Source organism: Rhinolophus hipposideros (genome assembly GCF_964194185.1).
Source record: "Rhinolophus hipposideros genome assembly, chromosome: 15".
Lineage (NCBI taxonomy): Eukaryota > Metazoa > Chordata > Mammalia > Chiroptera > Rhinolophidae > Rhinolophus > Rhinolophus hipposideros.
Window position 1 is genome coordinate 61320457 of NC_138061.1, and position 23312 is coordinate 61343768.

The 23312-nt window shown below is 48.5% G+C and overlaps 1 protein-coding gene across 1 annotated transcript in view; it reads right to left on the reverse strand.

Moving 5' to 3' along the window:
* The window catches only part of GRID1 (glutamate ionotropic receptor delta type subunit 1), a 760849-nt gene that overhangs the window by 493170 nt on the left and 244367 nt on the right, over nt 1–23312 (reverse strand). The window contains exon 4 of the mRNA XM_081074063.1: nt 20932–21137. Within this exon, the coding sequence (XP_080930189.1) occupies nt 20932–21137 (206 nt within the window). The remainder of the gene's footprint in view (nt 1–20931; nt 21138–23312) is intronic.

Below are 23312 nucleotides of genomic sequence, written 5' to 3' on the forward strand. Positions count from 1 at the left end.
AGATGCTCCTAATAGTTGGGAAACTGGGTGTGGGGTAGATGAGAACTCTGCATACCATCATCACAATTTTTCTATAAATCAAAAACTATTCTAAAACTAAAAGTTTAGTTTTAAAATTTGAAGTATCATCCTAAATTCTATAGAAATTACTTCCAAAATAGTCCACCAAAGTGCTCTTTCCCCCCAATCACCTCTGCCTTCCTCAATGCTATGTCTACGCTCACCCAAATATTGGCACCACCTTTCCTCCCTGTCCAACCCATCCCATTGCCCAAGGCCACCCAGAGCTTTGGCAACACAGATGTGATGAAGCATACCCATGCCACAAGGGCTCCCTCTGTCCCCAGGATTGATCCAGCACCTAGCATGGTACCAGGGGCCCTCCACAGTCCTGTCTCCTACTCTTCCTTTACATTGCCTCTCTTCATGTAGCCATAGTAAAACATATTGCTCTTCCCCAGAAACAAACTATTCCTCTAACTACCACGTGCTTTCCTTCCACACTCCTGCATTTGCTGATCCCTCACCTGAGATGCCCTCATTCCACTATTTGACCTGGCTTATCTCCTGCCTGTCCATCAAGACTCAGCTCAGACCTTGCTTCCTTTGCCCCAGGATGGATGTGTTGGCTTTGGTAGATGCCCCAATTGTCCCCACACTTGCACCTATCCTATACTGTCTATGATAGGTAGGGTTCCCTAATGATAGGCAGGGTTCTCTCACCCATCTACTTCTAGTGCCGATCTTCACTGAATGTTTATTTAATGATGAGTAAATCACTAGGGGAAAAAAAGCAGGATGAAAGTCATAGCTACTGTGTGTCCCCAAAAATGAGACCTAGCCGGACAATCAGTCCTAATCATCTTTTGGAGTAAAAATTAATATAAGACCCGGTCTTATTTTAGTATAATATAAGACCTGGTCTTATATAGTATAATGTAATATAAGACCAGGTCTTATATAATATGGTATAATATAATATAATAATAATATAATATAATATAATATAATATAATATAATATAATATATATAATACTGGGTCTTATATAAATTTTTGCTCCAAGACACATTAGAGTTGATTGTCTGCCTAGGTCTTATTTTTGGGGAAACACAGTAGCAATCCAGGGCTTTTGTTCTTAGGTTTTAAATCACAAATTCTACTCTTCAGAACTCTGCTATCCTCACTAGAGTCCTATATAACCACATTCCATTATATGACAATGTAACGGATTACTAGATTTAATTATAAGTAGGATAATTAATGTCAAGGTATTGCCAGACTGGATATAAATATTAAATATCACCCTCAGTGTATTCTCTAATTCTGTGATTACCAGGCTTAGGAATACCACTTTTTGATGAGAAGTGTCTTTGTCATGAGGGAAGGCATGCCAGAAGAACATCTGGTTTGCCAGCTGCCACTGTCCTCAGACAGTGTGCCTCCTCCCTGGCTTGAGGCTGGGCTCCGAGCTCCCCAGCCCTGAGATGGACCCCATCCCTCATGCTCCCTAGGGCAGACTCCCTGGCCTGGCTGAGCCAAGGACCTTAGGCAGAGAAATTTCTCACGGGATCTGCCCGGACCCCTTAGGAGGTCCCTGAGTCTCACATTCCATCATGACCTCAATTTCCCTCCATAACAAGAAGAGCAACTACGAGAAATGAGGGAACCTCAGAAGCTATGACAAGGTGCAAGAAGCATAGCCAAGTTAGGGAAGGCCCCACCCTGGGCCTCCACTCCTCTACCACCCTCTCCTCCACCACCCCACGAGCCTGGCTCTGACTCCATCCTTAGAGTAGCTGTGATTTCATTTCGTGACATGACAAAAACATTGCCTCCTGTCAGTCACCTTTAGGCCACTCTCATACGGTAGGACCATGAGTGTTCACACCACAAAAACCAAATACAGGATGAAGTGCCCCATCCTAGCCCATCTCTCACCCTAGATCAAGCCAGGACTCTGAAACTGACCAGCCCAAGCTTCCTCCTGGCTTTCTGGGGCCCTCATAGCAGAGCCTTGAGCAGCCATGTAGGAAATCCTACCACCCCAAGCTGCCATGCAGTGAGGAAGCACAAACTAGTATATTCAGAGAGATCACATGACAGCGAGATGCCCAGCTTGTGCTGCTCCTCGGTCTTCCAGATCCAGCCACCCTGTAACTGGAACTACATGATAGACTCTGAGCCAAGGCCACCCAGCTGAGCCCTTATCAAATTTTTGGCCTAAGCAAAACATAAGAGAAAATAAAATTACTTTTGTTTTAAACCACTAAGTTTGGGGGTAGTTTATCACACAGCAATAGATAACCAGAACAAAGGCCCAACATCAGGGCCACAGCAGTGAACTAACAGCTCTCGAGCCTTCTTCCAGGAGTCAAACTTGACTTCAGCTTCCCACACAGCCCAGGTCCCACTGTGGGAAGGACACTCTGTGCTTCCCCAGTGTGCCTCTGAAACATTCATTCAGACCCCACAACCACAGAGCCTGGGATCCAAGCCCCATTAACCCCACACAGCAAGGACTCCTTGCCCCTACCTTACTCTCTCTCACCAATCCAGACATGAAATAAATATTGCCTTGAGCACTCAGTAGTTGAGCTGAGACCTCTAGGTTATTTGTGTTTCCAAGACAAAAGTATGCCAAAGGTAGTGGTTCTGGTGGGAAGCATATCTGCGTCATCACCACCAATACCACCATCAGCATCATCAGCATCATCACCATCATCACCATCATCACCACCGTCACCACCGTCACCACCATCACCACCATCACCACCATCACCACCATCACCACCATCACCATTGTCACCACCGTCACCACCATCACCATTGTCACCACCGTCACCATCATCACCATCATCACCACCATCACCATCGTCACCACCATCACCATCAGCATCATCACCACCATCACCATCATCAGCATCATCACCACCATCACCATCATCACCACCATCACCACCGTCACCATCATCACCACCATCACCATCGTCACCACCATCACCACCATCAGCATCATCACCATCATCACCATCATCACCATCATCACCATCGTCACCACCGTCACCATCATCACCACCATCACCATCATCACCACCATCACCACCATCACCATCATCACCATTGTCACCATCATCACCATCATCACCACCGTCACCATCGTCACCACCATCACCATCAGCATCATCACCACCATCACCATCATCAGCATCATCACCACCATCACCATCATCACCACCATCACCACCATCAGCATCATCACCATCACCATCATCACCACCATCACCACCATCAGCATCATCACCACCATCACCATCATCAGCATCATCACCACCATCACCATCATCACCACCATCACCACCATCACCATCATCACCACCATCACCACCAGCATCATCACCACCATCATCACCATCATCACCACCATCACCACCACCACCACCATCACCACCATCACCACCATCACCATCACCACCATCACCACCATCACCACCATCACCACCATCACCATTGTCACCACCGTCACCATCATCACCATCATCACCACCATCACCATCGTCACCACCATCACCATCAGCATCATCACCACCATCACCATCATCAGCATCATCACCACCATCACCATCATCACCACCATCACCACCATCACCACCATCACCATCGTCACCACCATCACCATCAGCATCATCACCACCATCACCATCATCAGCATCATCACCACCATCACCATCATCACCATCATCACCATCATCACCACCGTCACCACCGTCACCACCGTCACCATCATCACCACCATCACCATCATCACCACCATCATCACCATTGTCACCATCATCACCATCATCACCACCGTCACCATCGTCACCACCATCACCATCAGCATCATCACCACCATCACCATCATCAGCATCATCACCACCATCACCATCATCACCACCATCACCACCATCAGCATCATCACCACCATCACCACCATCAGCATCATCACCATCACCATCATCACCACCATCACCACCATCACCACCATCACCATCATCAGCATCATCACCACCATCACCATCATCACCACCATCAGCACCATCACCATCATCACCACCATCACCATCAGCATCATCACCACCATCACCACCATCACCACCATCACCACCATCACCATCATCACCACCATCACCATCAGCATCATCACCACCATCACCACCATCACCATCATCACTATCATCACCACCATCACCACCATCACCACCATCACCACCATCACCATCAGCATCATCACCACCATCACCACCATCACCATCATCACTATCATCATCACCACCTTAGAGATAAGAAAACAAAGACTTGGGGCAGCTTTGCCCACAGCTACCAGCCATAAGGGCAGTGCTGGGATTCTAACCTCAAATGCACAAACTCTGAGGCCACATACACTCCCTGCTCTCTCTCCTCTCCCCTCAAGCCCACACCATGGCTCCTCACCCTGAGTTGTTTCAAAAATATTCCTCTGGAGACCCTGGGCCCCCAAACACAACTCTTCAGTGCCTCAGTCTCTGTACCTGGAAAATGGGAGCGATAACAACCGCCTGACTCTGAAGAGAGTGCCAGACCTGAGGCGTCCTGTGCCATGGGAAGGAGCAGAGCACCGTCGTTTACTAATCACCTACTCCAGGCCAGGCAATGCACCTCCCACACTGTCTCATTTAAACGTCACCTCAGCCTTAGGGGTGGGCAGGGATTAGCCTTCCTATTTTACCAGTGAAGCCAAATACAGAGAGTGAGCCCAGCTGTGTTCCTCTCAAGCCCTTGCTCTTTCCGTTACCCCCACCATCCTCTCACCTGAGGACAGACCCCACGTGCGACATGCCAAGGCCCCTCTGGCTGACCTTGTTGGAGAAGCAGGATAGTTCCCTGCACATTCACTTAGCACTATTAATGGGCCAGGGATGGGTTTGCTTTGTGTTTCCAGGGGCAGGCGGTTATTCTGGGCATGGCCCCCTTCTCACAGGCAGAGACACCAGACAACAGGAAGGAGATACACAGCCCTGGGGCTGGAATTCTCCCGGTCAGCCTCCCCTCACTGGCTCTGAAGCCCAGCTGGGTGCCCGACTAGCTTATTATGCAACTCCCCTTCTTCTGGAATCTAAAACTAGCCAGATTTGAAAGGACACTGCCATCACAGAAACAAAAAGTCATGTTTTCTTTAACTGGCCACTGAATTAAATGTATAAATAGTGTTCTCCATCACACAGAAAAAGCCCCCTGCCCCAAACACACACACACACACACACACACACACACACACCTTTTATTTGCTTCTGGGGTTTTCCTTTATGCCTAAGCTATAACTGTGTGCCCTCACCTGACTGGTTCTACGTCCACAGGGTCTGAGCAGATGGAGACCCCGGTTGGATATGAAAGGTGGCATTGTGGGTGGTGGGAGGCAGGCGTAGCCCAGCCTGGAGTGGTTGGGCCCTGCCTGCTGCAGCTCTTCAGTGTCTTCCCCTGTGGGCCTGGGCAGTGCTCAAGTCAGAGTCCAGAAATGGGCTCGTGGCAGCAAAGCCAGGGGAGCCAGGCTTCATAGGAAAGGCTTAAAACAGCACCAGGCTCTGGGGAGGCACCAGGTTATGAATCAAGTAATGTAATGACCATGGCTACACAATGCCAGGCCTGCCTACTCCCCCTCCCGACACTGCAAGTCCCTGGGGGTCTGGGATGAGTGGGGGGAATAAGGATCGAAATCCACTGAGTCACAGCAGAAGGGGGCACTACCCAAATCCACCCTCTAGGAGGAAAGTTGCAGCCCAAACCCAGGAAGCAGAGGTCACACCTGTGGCCACAGAGCCACGGCCTGGAACCTACAGGTGATGATGAGAGTGGAGCATAGGATGGCGTGGAGCTGGGGTCCTGCCTCTCTATCTCCCACCATGCTGGCAGGAACTTTATGTGGGGCTGGGGGACATCACACAGGTTCAAAGTGCTATATGGAAATAGGCAAAGGCAGGACCCATGAGTCAACTCTGCCCAGGCCCCAGTCACACACACACATACACAAACATACAACACAGCCTAAATCTGTTCACCTAGTGGCACAAGTATAAACAAACAGAAGGTAGGGGGCCTGCCCTGGGTTCAGTAGCAGGCCTGCCTGACTCTCATTCTGTGCGTGATTAAGGTGAGCTGGTTGTGGTTGGCTTTGTTGCTGCTGCTTCCCTGAGTTCCTGGTGAAGGAAAAGGAAAAGTGGCCCTGCAAAGGGCATGTCCTCTGGGCCCTTCCAGAAGGAGAGACTCAGAGCAGCAAAGCAGGCCCATCGGCACACACATTAATAAAATGCAAAGCTCTTTAGGCTGATTACTTGCTGCTTTCAGGAAGCCACTATGGGTGGCAGCCAGGAGGCTCATCCCTGCATACTCACTTGGTGAGACACAGAGCAGGGGCCATGTGATTTCCCACACCACGGGCCCGTTAGGGGATCCCAGACTGAGGCTGCCCCCCAGGGGGAAGCCCTGTGCCCTCCCTGTGGCCCCAGCAAGCAGAGGGTGCAGAGGGAGCACCTCTCCCAGCGTAGCCCTACTCAGCTCCATATGCATGGCTCCCTGTGGCCTGACAACTATGAATTACCATCCCCTTGGAATTTCTCCTTCCCTGGGCTATTTCCATAGAGTCAAAGGGTGGCAGGTGACAGCTTCAGCCTGATCGCTTTCCAGATCATCGTTCTGACTTGCTCACAAATCTCTAGTGACTTCCCACTAGACTGAAACCAAGTCAAAAGTCCTTCAATGGACTGCGTGGTCTTCTGTGCTCTCACCCTGGGCCCCTCCCCATATTCACCTCCCACCACTCTTCCCCTGGCTCACCCTGCGCCAGGCACACCCTCCTCTTCACTGACCCTCCAATGTGCTGAGTTCATTCCAACCTCAGGACCTTTGCGCATGCTATTCCATCTGCTGAAATTGTTCTGCAGCCAGATCTTGCTTGACAGGCTCCATCGCATGTTCCTGGTCTCCCCACAAATGCCCCCTCCTTAGCAGTACCACCCTGACCACCGCGTCTAAAATGGCACCCTCACCAAACTATTCTCTTCTTACTTGTTTATTTTTTCTCATGGGTTTATTCATTTATTTGCTTAGTGTCTGCCCCCTGCCTCCACTAGGATGTCAGCTCTTTGAAGTCAGGGACCTTGTCTGTCTTAATCCCTCTGTATCCCCAGTGCCTAGAACAGGGCCTGGTCCATATTAATTCTCAGATTAACATTTGATCCATTTGAAGCCAAGCAAACTGAGACCTGCAGAGGCACAGAAGTGGCCTACAGTCAGTCGTATAGGATACAACATGCCAGGGGAGCCTGGTCTGGGCTGTGTTCGGGCATTTACTGCCTTGGGCTGTGGGCTCACTTGTCATGTTTCTCTAAACCATATCTCATTTCCAGGAAGGGACCAACTTCATCTCTGAGTTGCTTCCTCGGAACTCAGAAAGAGCTTTACAGAGTAGGTGCTCAGCAAGGCACCAACCGCATCACCGGGCTTTGAAGAAATTGCCCAGTTCCCTATATCACACTCACGAACTCTCCAGGACCCTGGAAAGCTACAAGATCCACAGACAGAAAGCTGCCACCCCTTGGATAAGTAACTAGCCATAGCACCGTGGAGACTATTAGGGGCACAAACCAATAACAATGACCCTCTATCCAAAGAGGTGACCTCCACAAGCTTGGTTGGCATTTAATGTGCACTTTGAACAATGACCAACAACTTCCTCCAAATACAAAGAAGGATCCCAAGGCCTCTTTGGTTTTAGGCCACAGAAGTGTGATATGAAGGAGACGTTATCATTCAGAAAGCATCACAGGAAGACGTACACGTTATGCAGCCGCTGTGGCTCGAAGACCTCCACCTTCAGAGGTCTACCTGTGGCAAGTGTGGCTACCCTGCCAAGCAGAAGAGAAAGCATAACTGGAGTGCCACGGCTAAAAGACGAAATACCACTGGGATTGCTCGAAAGAGGCACCAAAAATTGTATTCCGCAGAGTCAGGCATGGATTCCATGGAGGAACAACACCGAAAACGAAGAGGGCTGCTGTTCTTCTTAAGGATTTCAATGATTAGTCATGCAATAAACGTTCTGGTTTAAAAAAATATATATATATATTTTTTTTTTTTATAGAAGGATCTTAAGGCAGGTCAGCAATGTCAAGAAGAGTATGAATGCACAAAAAATGAGAGTGGTACTTGGAAGGTGCTGGACAGAAATAGGAACTCTCAGGAGCACTACACAAAATCCGATTGCCGATTCTTAATGAGAAAGACCTGGCAAAGGAGAACGGGGCTCATATCACGCCCTTCTCATATTTAATATGCTTAAGTTTATCGTATGTGAGCAATAAATCTGACGTTGTCACTCAGCTTTCTAAAGCCTTATCAGCCTTGCCACAGGCAGAGATGGCCAACAGAGAGCTTCAAATTGTGTATATCATTGCAAACATTTAAAACTTAAGAGATTTCACAGTCAAGTCCAGATTTTCTACTCTTCTTAAGACACAGGAAGCAGTGGCGACACCAGGTCACACCAGGCCGTCCCCTTCAGGGAAGAATGTGCCCACAGTTGCTATCGGCTCAGTTCTTCTTACAATCCACCTGCTCTAAACATCAATGTTCCTGCATGAATGTCATGGTCATTCAGATTTGTGGCTTGTATTATACCTGGCTGGAATTCCAAAGGGTGGCTTTAGCCATTCTTATCTAATACGTCAGTTATCTTCAAAAGCCTCAAGTTACCGAATTATCCAAGAGTGGTTGGTTCATGCTGTTGTCAGGGTTGGATGGATCCATTTGACCACCACAGAGCAGTGAGAGAACAGCAGACGTGCAGCTCCCTTTCCCATTCTGCTGTGTCAGGCATGGAGCTGTCTCCAACTGGGTGCTCACAAAAGGGCACCCAATTGTCTTGCTCAAAGTTTTTCCTGAGTGTGAAGTTGCTCTCCATTTAAGCTGGCTGCTCTTTAGAGGCAGGCTCCATTTCTTCTCCCCTAAAGCACCAGTGCATGGCACCCAGGGACAGGGGCCCATTCCATCTTGGTGGTGACTGGCCACCTCATGGCTGGCCACCTGAAGGAGTCCTTTTGTTTTTTAATTAGTTTCAGGTGTACAAAAAAACATAGTGATGAGACATTTACACCCCTCACAAAGTGATAACCCCACCAAGTCTACTACTCCTGACATTGTACATAGCTATTACAATACCATTGACTATATTCCCTGTGCTTTACTTTACATCCTGTGAATACATTTTTTTAAATTATACTTGGCATTCAATATTATTTTATATTAGATTCAGTTGTACAGAGCAGTGGTTACGCATTTATGTAATTTATGATCTCCCTGATTAGTCTAGAACCCATCTGACACTATACATAGTTTATACAATATTATTGACTATATTCCCCATGCTGTATTTCATGTCACTGTGACTATTTTGTAACTACCAATTTGTACTTCCTAATCCCTTCACCTTTTTCGCCCACCCCCCAAACCCCTTCTCATCTAACAACTATCAGTTTGTTCTCTATATCTATGAATCTATGTCTGTTTTATTCGTTCATTTATTCTGTTCTATAGATTCCACAAATAAGTGAGATCATATGGTATTTGTCTTTCTCAGTCTCACTCATTGCACTTAGCATAATATCCTCTTAGGTCCATCTATTGAGTTGCAAATGGTAAGATTTCATTTTTTTTTATGACAGAGTAATTGTATAAAAGGTGGGTCAGAGTAATTGTATAAAAGGTCGGACAATTAAGTTCGGGAACTCATCTTAGAAAAAGTGCTACATACCTCAATACTGAAGTACTCCCCTTGGGAAGCTATGCACTGACGTCAGTGCCTAGTCCACCCCTCAAAGCAATTTGGAATGGCCATCAGAGCTGTCATCATATTACCCTTGATGTACTGAATGTCGTCAAAATGTCTTCCTTTCAGTATTTCCTTTATCTTTGGGTAAAGAAAGAAGTCATTGTGGGCCAGATCAGGTGAGTAGGGAGGATGTTCCAATACAGTTATTTGTTTACTGGATAAAAACTTCCTCACAGACAGTGCTGGGTGAGCTGGTGCATTGTCGTGATGCAAGAACCATGAATCGTTGGCAAAAAGTTCAGGTCGTCTTTTTCACACAGCCTTTTCAGCACTTCCAAATAGTAAACTTGGTTAACTGTTTGTCCAGTTGGTACAAACTCATAATGAATAATCCTTCTGATATAAATAAAGGTTAGTAACATTGTTGCAACAAGCTCATGAACTTAATTATTAGCTATGGGTTTGTCGTGTATGGCCTTGATTATGTTGGGATATGTTCCCTCTATTCCCACTTTGCTGAGAGTTTTCATCAAAATGTACGCTACATTTTGTCAAATGCTTTTTCTACATCTTTTAATATAATCATATGCTTTTTATTTTTCATTTTTTTATGTAGTGTATCACATTAATTGATTTGCAGATATTAAACCAGCCTTGCATACCAGGAATGAATTGAACTTGATCATGGTGTATAATCTTTTCAATATATTTCTAAATTCAGTTTGCTAATATTTTGTTGAGGATTTTGGCATCTATGTTCATTAGGGGTAACAGCCTATCGTTTTCTTTTCTTGTAATGTCTTTGTCTGATTTGGGAATCAGGATAATGGTGGCCTCGTAAAATGAGCTTGGGAGCTTTCCCTCCTTCTGGATTTTTGGTAATAGTTTGAGAATAGATGTTAATTCTTTTTTGAATATTTGGTAAAATTCACCTGTGAAGCCATCTGGTCCAGGACTTTTGTTTGTTGGGAGCATGTTGATTACTGATTCAATTTCATTAGTAGTAATCCGCTGGTTCAGGTTTTCTGTTTCTTCTTGATTCAGCCGTGGAAGACTGTATGCTTCCAGCAATTTATCCATTTCTTCTAGATTTTCCAATTAGTTGCATATAGCTGCTTGCAGTATTTTCTTAACATTTTTTATATTTTTTGTGGTGTCCATTGTTACTTCTCCTCTTTCATTTCTAATCTTCTTTATTTGAGTCCTCTCTCCCTTTTTCTTCATGACTCTGGTTAAAGATTTGTCAATTTTATCTTTTCAAAAAGGAGGTCTTGGTTTCATTGCTCTTTTGTACTGTTTTGTTTATTTCCACTTTGGTTTTTATTATTTCCTTCCTTGTGCTCACTTTGGGCTTTGTTTGCTATTCTTTATCCAGTTCCCTTAGGTGTAAAGTTAGACTGTTTATTTGAGCTTTTTCTTATTTCTTTAGGTAGGCCTGCATTGCTATGAATTTCCCTCTTAGGACTGCTTTCACAGTGTTCCATACATTTGGGGTCATTGTGTTTTCATTTACATTTTTCTCAAGGTACGGTTTGATTTCTTCCTTGATCTCACTGTTAACCCATTCACTGTTTAGTAGCATGTTCTTTAGCTCCTGTGTGTTTGTGTGGTTTTCAGGCTTTTTTCCTTGTAATTGATTTCTAGTTTCATAGCATTGTGGTAAGAGAGGACACTTGATATGATTTCAATGTTTTTAAATTTATTAAGACTTTTTTTTTGTGGCCTAACATGTTGTCTATCTTGAAAAATGTTCCATGTGCACTTGAGAAGAATGTATATTGTGCCACTTTGGGGTGATATACTCTAAAAATACCAATCACATCCATCTGGTGTAGTGTGTCATTTAAGGCCGCTGTTTCCTTGTTGATTTTTCTGTCCAAAAGATTTGTCCATTGGTGTCAATGGGGTGTTAAAGTCCCCTACTATGATTGTGTTACTGTTAATCTCTGACTTTATCTCAGTCAGTATTTATTTTATATAATATATTAGGTTGTCCAATGTTCGGTGCATAGATGTTTATTAGGGTTACACCCTCTTGTTGGATTGACCTTTCATCATTATGTAATGTCCTTCTTTGTCTCTTATTATAGTCTTCGTTTTAAAGTCTATTTTATCTGATACAAGTATTGCTACCCCAGCTTTTTTCTCATTTCCACTTGCATAAACTATCTTTTCCTATTCCTTTACTTTCAGTCTATGTGTGTGTTTCGATCTGTGGTGGGTGTCATGAAGACAGCATATGCATAGGTCTTATTTTCTTATTCATTCAGCTACTGAAGGAGTCATTCTTATTTGAAGAGTAATTCTGAAGCCAGAAAACACCAGGGGCCCTCCCATCTTCTATCAGCCCAGCTACCAGCAGTCCTGAGAAACAACTAGCGGCTATGCCTATTCCTACCAGCCAGTGACAACCCAGGCAGGAGATGCCCTGAGCACTCCTGCCCTGCTCCTGGGCAGGGCCTGCATGTGCCCAGCCAGCCTCGGCAGCCAGACAGGGCACTGAGATGTCCTCTCCTCCTCTGTCCCCATGGAATCCTATGTTCACTCCAGCCAAGAATCTAGTCCTCAATCCCAGCTGGGCTCACTGAGGGCCACAAGTACTTTGTCACTTTTGGTTAGCCCCATCTCCCCCCACCCGGGTGCACCCTGCATCTGGTTTTCCTCACTCGGCTCCAGTAGCTATATTTCCTGACACGGACTGAGTGGAGCCGTCCTTCTGCCAGGCTGGCCAGAGCAGTGCTCTTCTGAGGGACTGACATTTCCGCCCTTGACCCCAGCAGCCCACATCAGTTCTACCATCTCAGTCCAACACCACCTACACACAAAGCGAAGGTATTAGTATCCCAGTTTACAGACCAGTAAATAGGCTCAAAACGATGGCACCGAGAGGGAGCAGGGATCTGACTATGTGTCTATTTGCCCCAAAGGCAATGCCCCTTTCTCTGTGATGCCAGAAGCTCTAACCTCTGAAGAAGCACCATCATGACCCCAAACGAGTATCTGAAAGCCTCAGCTTTTCTCTGTGAAGAAGGGAATAGGTGAGGTGTGGGAAGGAGGACAGAGAGGAGGAGGGCACGCTCAGGCCTTCTCTCCTGTCTCGTTACTGCAATTAAAGTACTCTAGTCCTGCCTCTCCTCTATGGAAGGTACCCAACACCTGCCCTCGCCCCTGCCACAGTACCAGGGCTTTGTGGATGGGGCTGAAAGAGGCATGCATGTTTCTCCTGGTAAACATTTCCTTCAGTTCTACTTCCATCTGTTCTTTTCTCTCTCACCTTCACACTGGTCTCCCACAGCAGCTCCTTTCTCCCCAGTCTCCATGGCGCCATCATGGACCACAACCCCAGTCCCTTGCTTTCTCCCTGACATCACTCATGGACACAGATACTGAAGATGCATTGGAAATGCACTGGGCGGAGGGAGGCACCATGCCACTCCTGCAGAGCAAACAGCTGAGAAGTGAGTATTAGACATGCCTGTTAGCAGTCCATGAACCATGCCTACTTCTCTCCTTCAGTCAATCAACCCAGCAGCCGGTCACCATGAGAATCCCTGATGTCAACCATTTGCACATTTAAAATTTGGAATGTTGACCTTAACCAGAGTCACAGAAGATTTTTGTTGTTCTCAATGCCCTCAGTGCCCTGTATCTTTACGTTTTGTAGAACTCATCCATCTCCCCATTCGCACAATAGTTATTGAGCACATTCTGAGGGTCAGCCCTATATCAGACACTGAGAGAGGAGAGGGGATACCTACACCCCAGGTTGTTCCCTATCCTTATTTCTTAGAGTAATCCTTGTGAGTCAAGTATCATAAACTCAACTGTACAGATGGAGAAGCAAAGTTGAGAGAGCCACATGGTGAGGAAGTGAGACAGGAGCTGGAACTCTGCCCTTTTCTGCCCCACTAACCACACCATGGAAGGGTTAAGTAAAATGCCCTCAGACTCACTGGTGACCCGAGGGTCCCCCAGGCTCCAGTGCTCTGAACAGCCCTTCCCTTCCAGCATTGCTGGGAGATTAGGTGAGTTAGTGGGTCTAAATAAGGAAGCTTGATAAATAAAGGCCTGTTCCATCTCTCCCTCTGTTCCATATCTTCCTCCTCACCCCAAAGTTGAGCAAGGTTGAAAATAAGTAAAAAAGGAGGTCACCCACAGACCTGTGAGCTGTCAGCTTCTTTCCAGGAAGCCCATCTGCACACTAAGGTGTGGTAGATAGATTACAAAATGGCCCCAACTCACCAGCTTTTACTGTATCTACACCCTTTGCAATGTGACTTTGCAGTTCCCCCAAGAGCAGTTTCCAGAAGTCTCCCTCATACTTCTTCAATCTGGGCTGACTTCATGGCTTGCTTTGACTAAAAGATTGTGGCAGAAGCAAAGAGGCACCAGGTTTGAGCCCAGGCATCGAGTGGCTCTGAGCAGTTGGCATTTGCTGTCCTGGAACCCGTTGCTGCCATATGAATAAGTGTGGGCTAGCGTGCCTGATGCTGAGAGGCCTGTAGCTCGGTCACCCCACCACCATAACTTACAGCCAACCAACCACCATCCTAAGCAGCCAGCCCCCACTGATTGACCAGCTGACCACAGATGCATGCGCAAGCCCAGACAAGATCAGTCAAGTCTGAGCCAGGTCTGCTGACGAGGGGAATCATAAGTAACACCAAATGCTTACTATTTCACAACACTGAGATTTATGGTATTTTGTTACACAGCACCAGCTCACTGATGCAGAGGTTTCCCTTCTCCAAGCCAACTGGCAGCTCGGGCACAAGTGATAGGTGATCAAGGCCCAGTTCCTGCTGGTACAAGGCAAGGGCTGCATTTGGGAGCATGCAGGCGATGACACCCGATGTGGGCTGCATGGCACACAGTTTCTCTGAGTTGAATCAGTGCCAGCTCCAATAACCTTGCCTCACCTTGCCTCTGTTCACACCTCCGGCCCTCCTCTGGCTTCCTGTGGTACTGGAAAAGTTCTGCCCCTGGTTCCCCACCCAGCCCTTTCAATCAACAAAGGGCTGACTCACCACCTCTGGGAAGCCCCCCAAGCGGAATGCCCTGGGGGATCCCAGAGCAGAAAGGGTAACTGAGTCATTTGTGTGCTGCAGGCTGTTGCCTTTTTTGAAACAGCTATTTCTCATGCCTGCTGCTTTCCCACCAAAGGGGCTACCTGTTTATAAACCACAGAGACTCCCACAGGGAGGATCTGACACTTCGTGGCTATTTAAGGACCCATAAAGGAAGGAGAGAACACCAGGAGTCTCCCGCCCACCTGCAGGTTCACAATCCCTCTCTTTAACCCCAGGAAGGAGTTCACAGGCCTCCCAGATGGCTGAGTAAGGCCTTCCTGGTCCCTAAGCTCAAGAATTGGGTGGCATGATTCAAGATACAATTCGAAATTGAAACAGTAATCAACCAAAACAAACACCAGAAGGTCCAGCAACATTTGGCATTTTCCCTTGATGGGGGCTTCCATGCTCCTTTGAAACATCAAAAAAAAATCAAACATTAAATTTGCTCAAAACAATTGGGTGTCCCTGCTTGTCCAGAACGTGAAAAATGTGTTTAGTCTGCCCACTGGGCAATCGAGCTTCCAGAGAATGTTTGCATGGGGCAGAGGTCAGAGCGCCTGGGTTCCATCCAATTGCCAACCATTGTCCACAGGACCCGAAAAGGCGATTCACAAAGATGAATGTGTCCCAGCTCCTGCCCGCCCACGCTCCCGGGTCCCAGGGGGAGCGAGGCACAAACAGATGGCTAGAGCACAAGTGGTGAGTGCCATGCAGGGTCTGGGATGCGGGTGACAATGGTGATGTGCTGAGGGTGTGACAGGTCCCCAGGATGTGAGTATGCTAGGGGGGCAAAGGGGGCAAGATGCACAGAGACCAAGACGAGAGCGGGGCGGTGCCCAGGGAGGGAGCCCACCATGCCTCCTCCAGCATGCCTGAGGTTTGGAAGGAGGAGAAAAGTGTGGGGTCAGAGAAGGAAGGAGGCAGCGACCATGTGGACTAGGGAACACAGCTCCAGCGGACAGCCCCTGCTCCCTTCCCCGTCTCAGCCCAGCCCCTTGAGTACCACCGAGACCCAACCCTGCCAGAACAACCACTAGACAACATCTCTTCCTCATGATCTCAGTCCTAAGAATTTCTAAGGGGGAAAAAAAAGAATTTCCCTAACACATAGCACTTTTGCCAAAGTATTAAGGCTTTAAAATCCATTAACAGGAGAGAATTCAATGCAAATGTGGGACCACATTTAAAAATGAATCTTCTACAATGATAGTAATTTAAAATATTCTAATAAATGATAGTCAGATAATACAGAATTATCGTGGCATTGAGTGATAAAGTCATCTGCCAAAGATTTACCATGGTGGAGTGAAAAATATTTGCATATACCATGGGGGACAACAGGACACTGTAATCACTTAATTCACCTTTGCTGTAGATGTACTTAAAAGCACAGTCCTTATACTCAAAGCCACTCATTGCAGCAAACTGAGAAGCAAGAATGGAAGCCTGCAGTTAACCCAGGCTGTACTTCTAGAAAGGGTTAAATGGCCTCCAGCCACAATCCTTGCCCAGGAAACCAGTCTGGGTGGAGGTGACATGGATGTTGGGAGTGGCCCTTTCCACCTTTGTCCCTTCACATTAACCTACTTTTTCCCAGCCTAGGTGAAAAGTAACCCCCACTCCCAGAACAATGAAAAGCTGTCCTACCAACATGCTGTTCCCTGCATATTCTCTCTCCATCCTTCTCACTGCAGAAAGAGATCAATGATATCTGTCAAACTGCAAAAGTAAATGTCACCTGCTGCAACTATCACTTAAAATAGCTTAAAATAGTTTACTTTTTATACTCTTTCCAGTGAAACAAAAGAGACAGGAGGAAGAAGAGAGGAAGAAATAAAGAGGCTATAAAAAGAAGGAGGGAAACCTAAGTACAGCTAGAAACAAGGGCACAGAAATGACAAATGAGAGCAGAGAGGACAGTGTCCTGGAGTGCCCCACACATGCCCACAGGAGGCCTTGATGGATGAGAGCTTTGGGGCATGCCTTCTTGGCGGCCACTGGGAAAGAATGCCCAGAAGGACTACGGCCATGGTGTGTGGGGAACCTTGTGTTCCCAGCCAGCACTGGATATGGTTCCCGATTCGTTGTAGTCAACAAATTCATACTGGATGGATAGACGATTGGGAAGATGGATGGATGGATGGATGGATGGATGGATGGATGGATGGATGGATGGATGGATGGATGGATGGACGGATGGACAGATGGACGGATAGACGGATGGATGGATGGACAGACGATAGATAGATGATAGAATCTCCTCCAAGAAGATAAGATGAACTCCAAGACCAAAACTAACTGTGAATTGGAGATCTCCCCATCAAACCTGACCTGGAGAAGAAAGAACAGTAAGACATACATACCTCCCAACAGCCTTGGGGCTGTGGTTATGGAATGCTCTGTAGGCTATCAACCTCAAAGACCCTGAAAAGGACCCCAAGAACAAGCCAGTCCTGAAGTCTGGATTCCCTGCTCTGGACTAGGGAGCCCCTCTCTGTTCACATCCCACCCTCAGCTGCAGCCACTCCCCACCCTGCCTGCCCACTGCTGCAACCACATGACACACGAGTCCCTGGATACAATGGGGCTCTCTGACCTCTCTCCCTGCAGGGCCACCTTAGCTATGGAGTTCATGAAAGTCCGTTCCTGTAGACCCACCCACAGTGTCACCTATTCCAGGAAGCATCACGGACCCTCTGGCCATCCCTCCTTCTCCCTGTCCAGAGGGCATCACTCCATCCTCAGTGCTCTCACAGGAGCTGGTCCACACCTCTGCTTTTATAGGAAAAAGGGTCTGTTTACACCTTTGTGCTCCCCACCAAGCTGGGAGCACCGTCAGAGCAAGGACAATAGCTTCAGTGTTCAGCACAAAACTTGGCACAGCACTCAGCTTGTTAAACGCTGGAGAAATGCAAGAAGGAACCCCTGAGCAGAAGGGAGAAGTTTCCAGCAGCCACAGGCAGGAGTCCCAGGAGTACAGCCTCTGCCCTCAGGCCCTCCCAGCAGCTGTCACCATGGTCACTTGAGGACTTCCAAGGCCCTAGAGTGAGGAGAGGACACCCACATTCCCACATCGCCTGGCTGGTGGTTCGGGCTGACAGCCTGCATGAGGATAGCATCAGGGGTGATTTCCATGCCCACTGAAGCCCTGCTTAGCAGCCAGCAGTCAGAGAAGAACCGAGGCCCAGCTGAGGATAGAAAGAGTCTCACTCACTTCCCAGTTAGGGGGTGATTGTAAAGCACCCCCGGCCCTCACTCACAGAGCTCCAACACTGAGCCCAGAGCAGAGCAGCGTTACTACTGGAGGAAGAGCTCCCTTCATGGCCTGTGCCCTTGGCAGCCCCCAAGAGCAGCCTCACGATGGGCTCCAGGTTTGGGGCCAAGAGACCAGAGTGCTGTCACCCCTGGTAGCCCCCCATAAAATGGGATCACAGAGAAGCTGGTGGTGCACAGGGCCCCCAGGCCAAGCCCTCACAGTGAATGGATGTGCCCCAGATGTTGGGAGGAACGGCGGTTCCCAACACAGCACACTGAGAGCCTGGAGGGTCCTGGGCAGCCAGGTCTGTGTCATGCAGAATTTGTCACTAATGACAGTATAAGTGCCAGTTTTCCCAACAATTCCATGTAGCAAAATGTAAAAGATTCAAGCAAAGCCGGTTTCTTGAGGGGACGACATCCCCAGGTCTCTAGGGGACCTGCTAGTCTAGCCAGCCATACAGTTAATACAGGTCACGTTCACCTCCAGAGTCCAGAACCCTTCCCCTCCCAATGCACCATACCTAGATGCACTAAAAGTTTTTCAGCAGAAGCGCCCTAAAAACCTCTGCCAGACCCTGGAACCATACCTTCCTCCATGAAGCCAACACGGCCATGTTTTACCCACAACACTCACTGTAATACTATGTACTTTCTGTGTCATCCCTGCAACATGGCAGAGAAGGCTCTGGAATGGGTCCAATCTGGACGTGCATTCTGTCTAATCCCCTGGTGGCTACCTGCGTGACCTTAATCAAGTCCTTTAACTCTTTCATCTTCAGCTGCTTCATTTGTAAAGCAGGAGGATTAGAGGATGCGCATAAAGGGTCAGGCCTACGGTGGGCACCCCAGAAATGATGGTGCCCCCCACTCCCGATGGGACCAGAGACCAAGACTCTGACTAGCCAGAGCTGAAGGCAACGAAGCCCAGGTGCCATTCTTCCCCACAGTCTCCGGCCACTACTCCCAGGGGCTTGTCTCTCTTGCCCGAGAGACACCCCCAGCTCCACAGCATCCAGGAAAGCAAAGGTTTTGCAAACACAGTCTAGGGGAAAGAGAGGGCAACCAGCCAAAGCCAAGCCAAGCTTATCCAATACTGCAGGAGTTTGCATAATTAACCACTCGGAAATAATATCCTTAGGCCATTCTTGGTTCTGCGTTAAATCCTTGAAGGGCCTAGGAAGAGGGGGAAGGGCTGAATTCTCAGGAAGGGATATGATGAACGTGTACAGTGAAAAGAGAACGGATGCTTCTTGAGAAGCAACGTGCCAAATGCTTTATCGTATCTGTCATCTCCTTCATTCCTACTTGATAGATGAAGAAATTGAGGTTATGAAGGTGAAGCAAATTACCTAGGGCCACATAATAATAAGTGGGGGTCTTGACCCCAAATCTGTGTAACTCAGAAACCAATATTCTTCCCACTTCTAGGCTTCACGGCAGAGCAGGGGCAAGGAAGACAGGAAGCAAGGAGAGGAGGCAAGGGATTGGTGAGAAAAGAGAGGGAGGAGGCTGGCAGCAGAATTAGCAGACACCATCACTGGAGCTGATTCCTGCTGGGGAATTTAACAAGGAGAAAAGCTTTCCTACGAGCAGACACTGCTGGGAACATTCTGGGAAAGCCTGGACATATTAGGGCTGCTAATCCAGCGTGCCCATGACTGGCCTGAATCCCTTCCTACAGGAAAACATGTTCCTGTGAAAATGCCGAGTGCTAACAGGGCATCACAGCCTGGCTGACCACCAGTGTACCCAGAGCCTGATTAGCTGAGAGCATCAGGGCTGCCGGCCAATTGCACCAAATTAAGCATTCCGAATTTGAAGTTCTCCAGCACTGGGCTTCGTGCTGGTTCCTGATGCATGAGGCAGCATTTTGAGTAATAATTAATTAGAAGGGAAAGCAGAATAAGCAAGCTTATTACTTTGCTTGCTTATGGAATTAGTGTAATTCTGCCTTTCACTTCGTTTTACTTTCATTCAGGGTAGACCAACCAGGTGAGAGATTGGAGGGGAAACCGCAGGGAGTGTTCAGCCACCCTGTGCCCCCTTCAGCTCACCCCTGCTTCCAGGCACACCACACCCCCTGAAACTAACCCAGGCCAAAGAGAGACCTGCCAACTCCACCTTGTCACCTCTGCCATTAGACCACCAGGACTGGCACCAATCAGCCAGCTCACAGAGTATTTCCAGTTGTCTGTTCTGAAACTAATGAATTATTTGTTAAACAGGTGGGCCTGTCTTCGTCAGACGGGCCTAACCCCTCATACGGGTGTTTTGTTTTGTTTTTTTAAATCACCGATTAGCCCATACACCAAAAAAACCAAGCCGGTGCACCAGGCAGTATCATCTGGCGATAAGCAACCAACACCTCCTCCAAATGCTAACAAACCCCCAGGCGGAGCTGCCCACCTCTACAGAGAGCTGGAAATTAATTTTATCCCTAGAGGATTACACCTGTCAACAAACAGAAGAAAATTAAAAGGAAAAAAAAAACAAAAACCAGCCCGAGTTTTGCCTCAGACATCTCTGGCAGTGACTTGTACATAGGCTTCCCCTCTACTGGCCCCCAACCTCTCAGCATCTGGGCAGGTCTCAGGTCACCTCCTAAGGGCCAATCAGGAGCCAAGTTGTACTCGGTGTCCCCTAGGGGCCCCCACGTCCGTTTTGGCCATGCATGACGAGTAGCCTGTGCCTGCAGTCCATCTGAGCCGCCCGCGTGGAGTTCTGGGCAGCCAGTCCTGCGGCCACAGGCCCCGCCACCTACCTCGTTGATGAAAGAGTGCGCTCCCTGTGGGCTGAGCAGCAGAATGGCACGGCGCAGCGTGTCCCGGTAGCGGTTCAGCTCCTCCGTCTTCATCGTGGTGAAGAGGCTGGTGAACACGTGGCTGATGTTCTTGTCCACCTTTTGTAAAGAGACGTCAAGGCCCAGCCGCGAGGCCTGGTCCAGAAAGCTCTGGAGCCCACGGATATCTGAGCAGTGGGAGAAGAGGAGGAGAGAACCATCTTTAAGGGGAAGAGGGCAGTGGAGGGTGGAACGCCAACACCCCCCACCCAGTACAGGCCACCACCCAAAGCCAGGGCTCAAGTCTAGCTCAGTGGTCCACTGAATGGAGGCTGGAAGACACTGACTTAGTCCCAACTGCCCTCACCAGCACCCAGCCGCGGGTGTCTCCCACTGTGGGGAGTGCTGTCTGCCACTCGGCAGGTCCTATGGCCAGACGGTAGCCTCATGATGAGCTCCCTTTCTCTCTCTCTTGTTTTCACCTGAAGGCAGTGAAAGTTCTGGCAGTTCTAGCCTCATGGCCACACGTGCTGGTGGTCCCTGGCCACTTCCTCCACTGCCTCTGGCCGAGGCTCTTTGCCCCTCCGCGGCTGCGTAAGGCCACTGACTGCCCCGCCTGCAGCAGGCCCAGCCTCGGCCTGTCCTGTGACTGACAGCCTATGGCCTCACACCCCGCCCTGAGTCCTGGGATCCCGTCTTGTTCCCAGGACCTGATTTTCCTGGATGAAACACTCCTTCTCTCTTCTCTTTCCAGCCAGGTAACTCACCCTAAGTCCAGCCAGAATGTCACACCCTGACTAGTTCAGGAGTGAGCAGATGGTCCAAGACAATGCACTGAGTGCCATCCCAGCACCTGGGAGACAGGCCTGCTCCTTCCCCCGTAGTCGCCAAGAGGACAGGCTGCAAGCCCAGGGCAGGAGAGGAGCAGGGGAAGCTGGAATCAATTGCCAGGGGACGGGTGTCCAGAAGGAGCCTGGAGCCCAATCATATCGCATATTAGTATAAACCTAGCGTTGTGAGGGCTAAGGGTGCTACATACATTTTTTAACCAGAGCCCAAATCTCTCAGCAGCAGCCCTCCATAAGCCATCTGGCTTCCCCAAAGGGAGACCTGCCCAAGAATGGAGCCAACAATGAGGCAAGCAGTTCCCAGCATAAGACCTGATCCTGAGGATGTTATGTAAGCCTCTGAGTCCATCTATGTCTGAAGCCTGTTTCTCCTGGATTTTTCAGTTCCATGAGCCAAAGAATACTCTTTCTTACTAAGCCAAGTCGAGTTGGATTTCAGTCACTTGCAACCCAAAGTCTCACCCATAATCACTTTCTCATAGCTTGGGATGTTTCCTTCATCTGGCCCATATCTGCATTCACGCTCCCAAAAGCAAGCCCCACGCCTGAGCCACTCCCTCTCAGGAATACTCTGGGCCTGCCCGGCTCACACAAGCTGCATTCTCCCAGTGCCTGGGATACCCAGGGGCTGCCACAGGCACGCCCTAGCCCAAGAATCAAATTCAAAGTAAACAGTGTTAATTCAACCTGATGTTTTTCCCAACCAGGTCCTCTCCCAAACTTCCACTTCATGCCCATTCCACAAACTTCCAGAGTTCCACATGTGCCAGGCTCCGTGCGAGCTGCTGCATGGTCCCTGGGCGGGGAGGACAGGCTCACGAATAAATATAGTCCCAGCTGATCGTGAAAAGAGTGGTGATGGAGAAACAAACACAGTGCCAGGGAGGAGAGCAGGATTCCATGGTGGTCATTATTGGAGAGCTGGGGGGGCTCTGTGCAGGGGGTCCCTATGCCCGACCAAAAGGGGAAGCCCTGGAATAGGGTCTAAGTACCTGCCATGGACTCACACACTTAGCATTTACTATCATTCCTTAAACACTCAGGCAAATAACCCATGCACTTTGTGCCTCGTTTTGGTCATCTGTAAACTGGGGACAAAAGTCACTGACTACCATTTTCTTAGGACTGTGAGGACCCACAATGCTTAAAGATACCACCTGCTTGTGTCTTAGGGGCCTGTGCCTGGGAAGCACAGAGAGCCCACCTCCATATGGCCCGTGGGGAGGGCACAGCAGTGCCCAAATGAGAGCCCACCTAGAAATGGCAAATGCATGACTGATATTCAAGCCAGTGGAACCTGTGTTTGAGTCCAGCCATGACCTCAGCCAATTGTGTCCATCAGCAGTCTGGCCCTTGGATCACAGATAGGTGCCCAGAGCTACTTGCCTTGCAAAGCACGTGGACCTCGGTGCTGCTCTCCCCACCAAGGCAGGCAGAAAGAAGATGCCAGATAGCAGAATGGGTCCTCTTCACCTAGGGCTGCCAACTGAGGAAAGGTGACCGAGAGAGGACCAC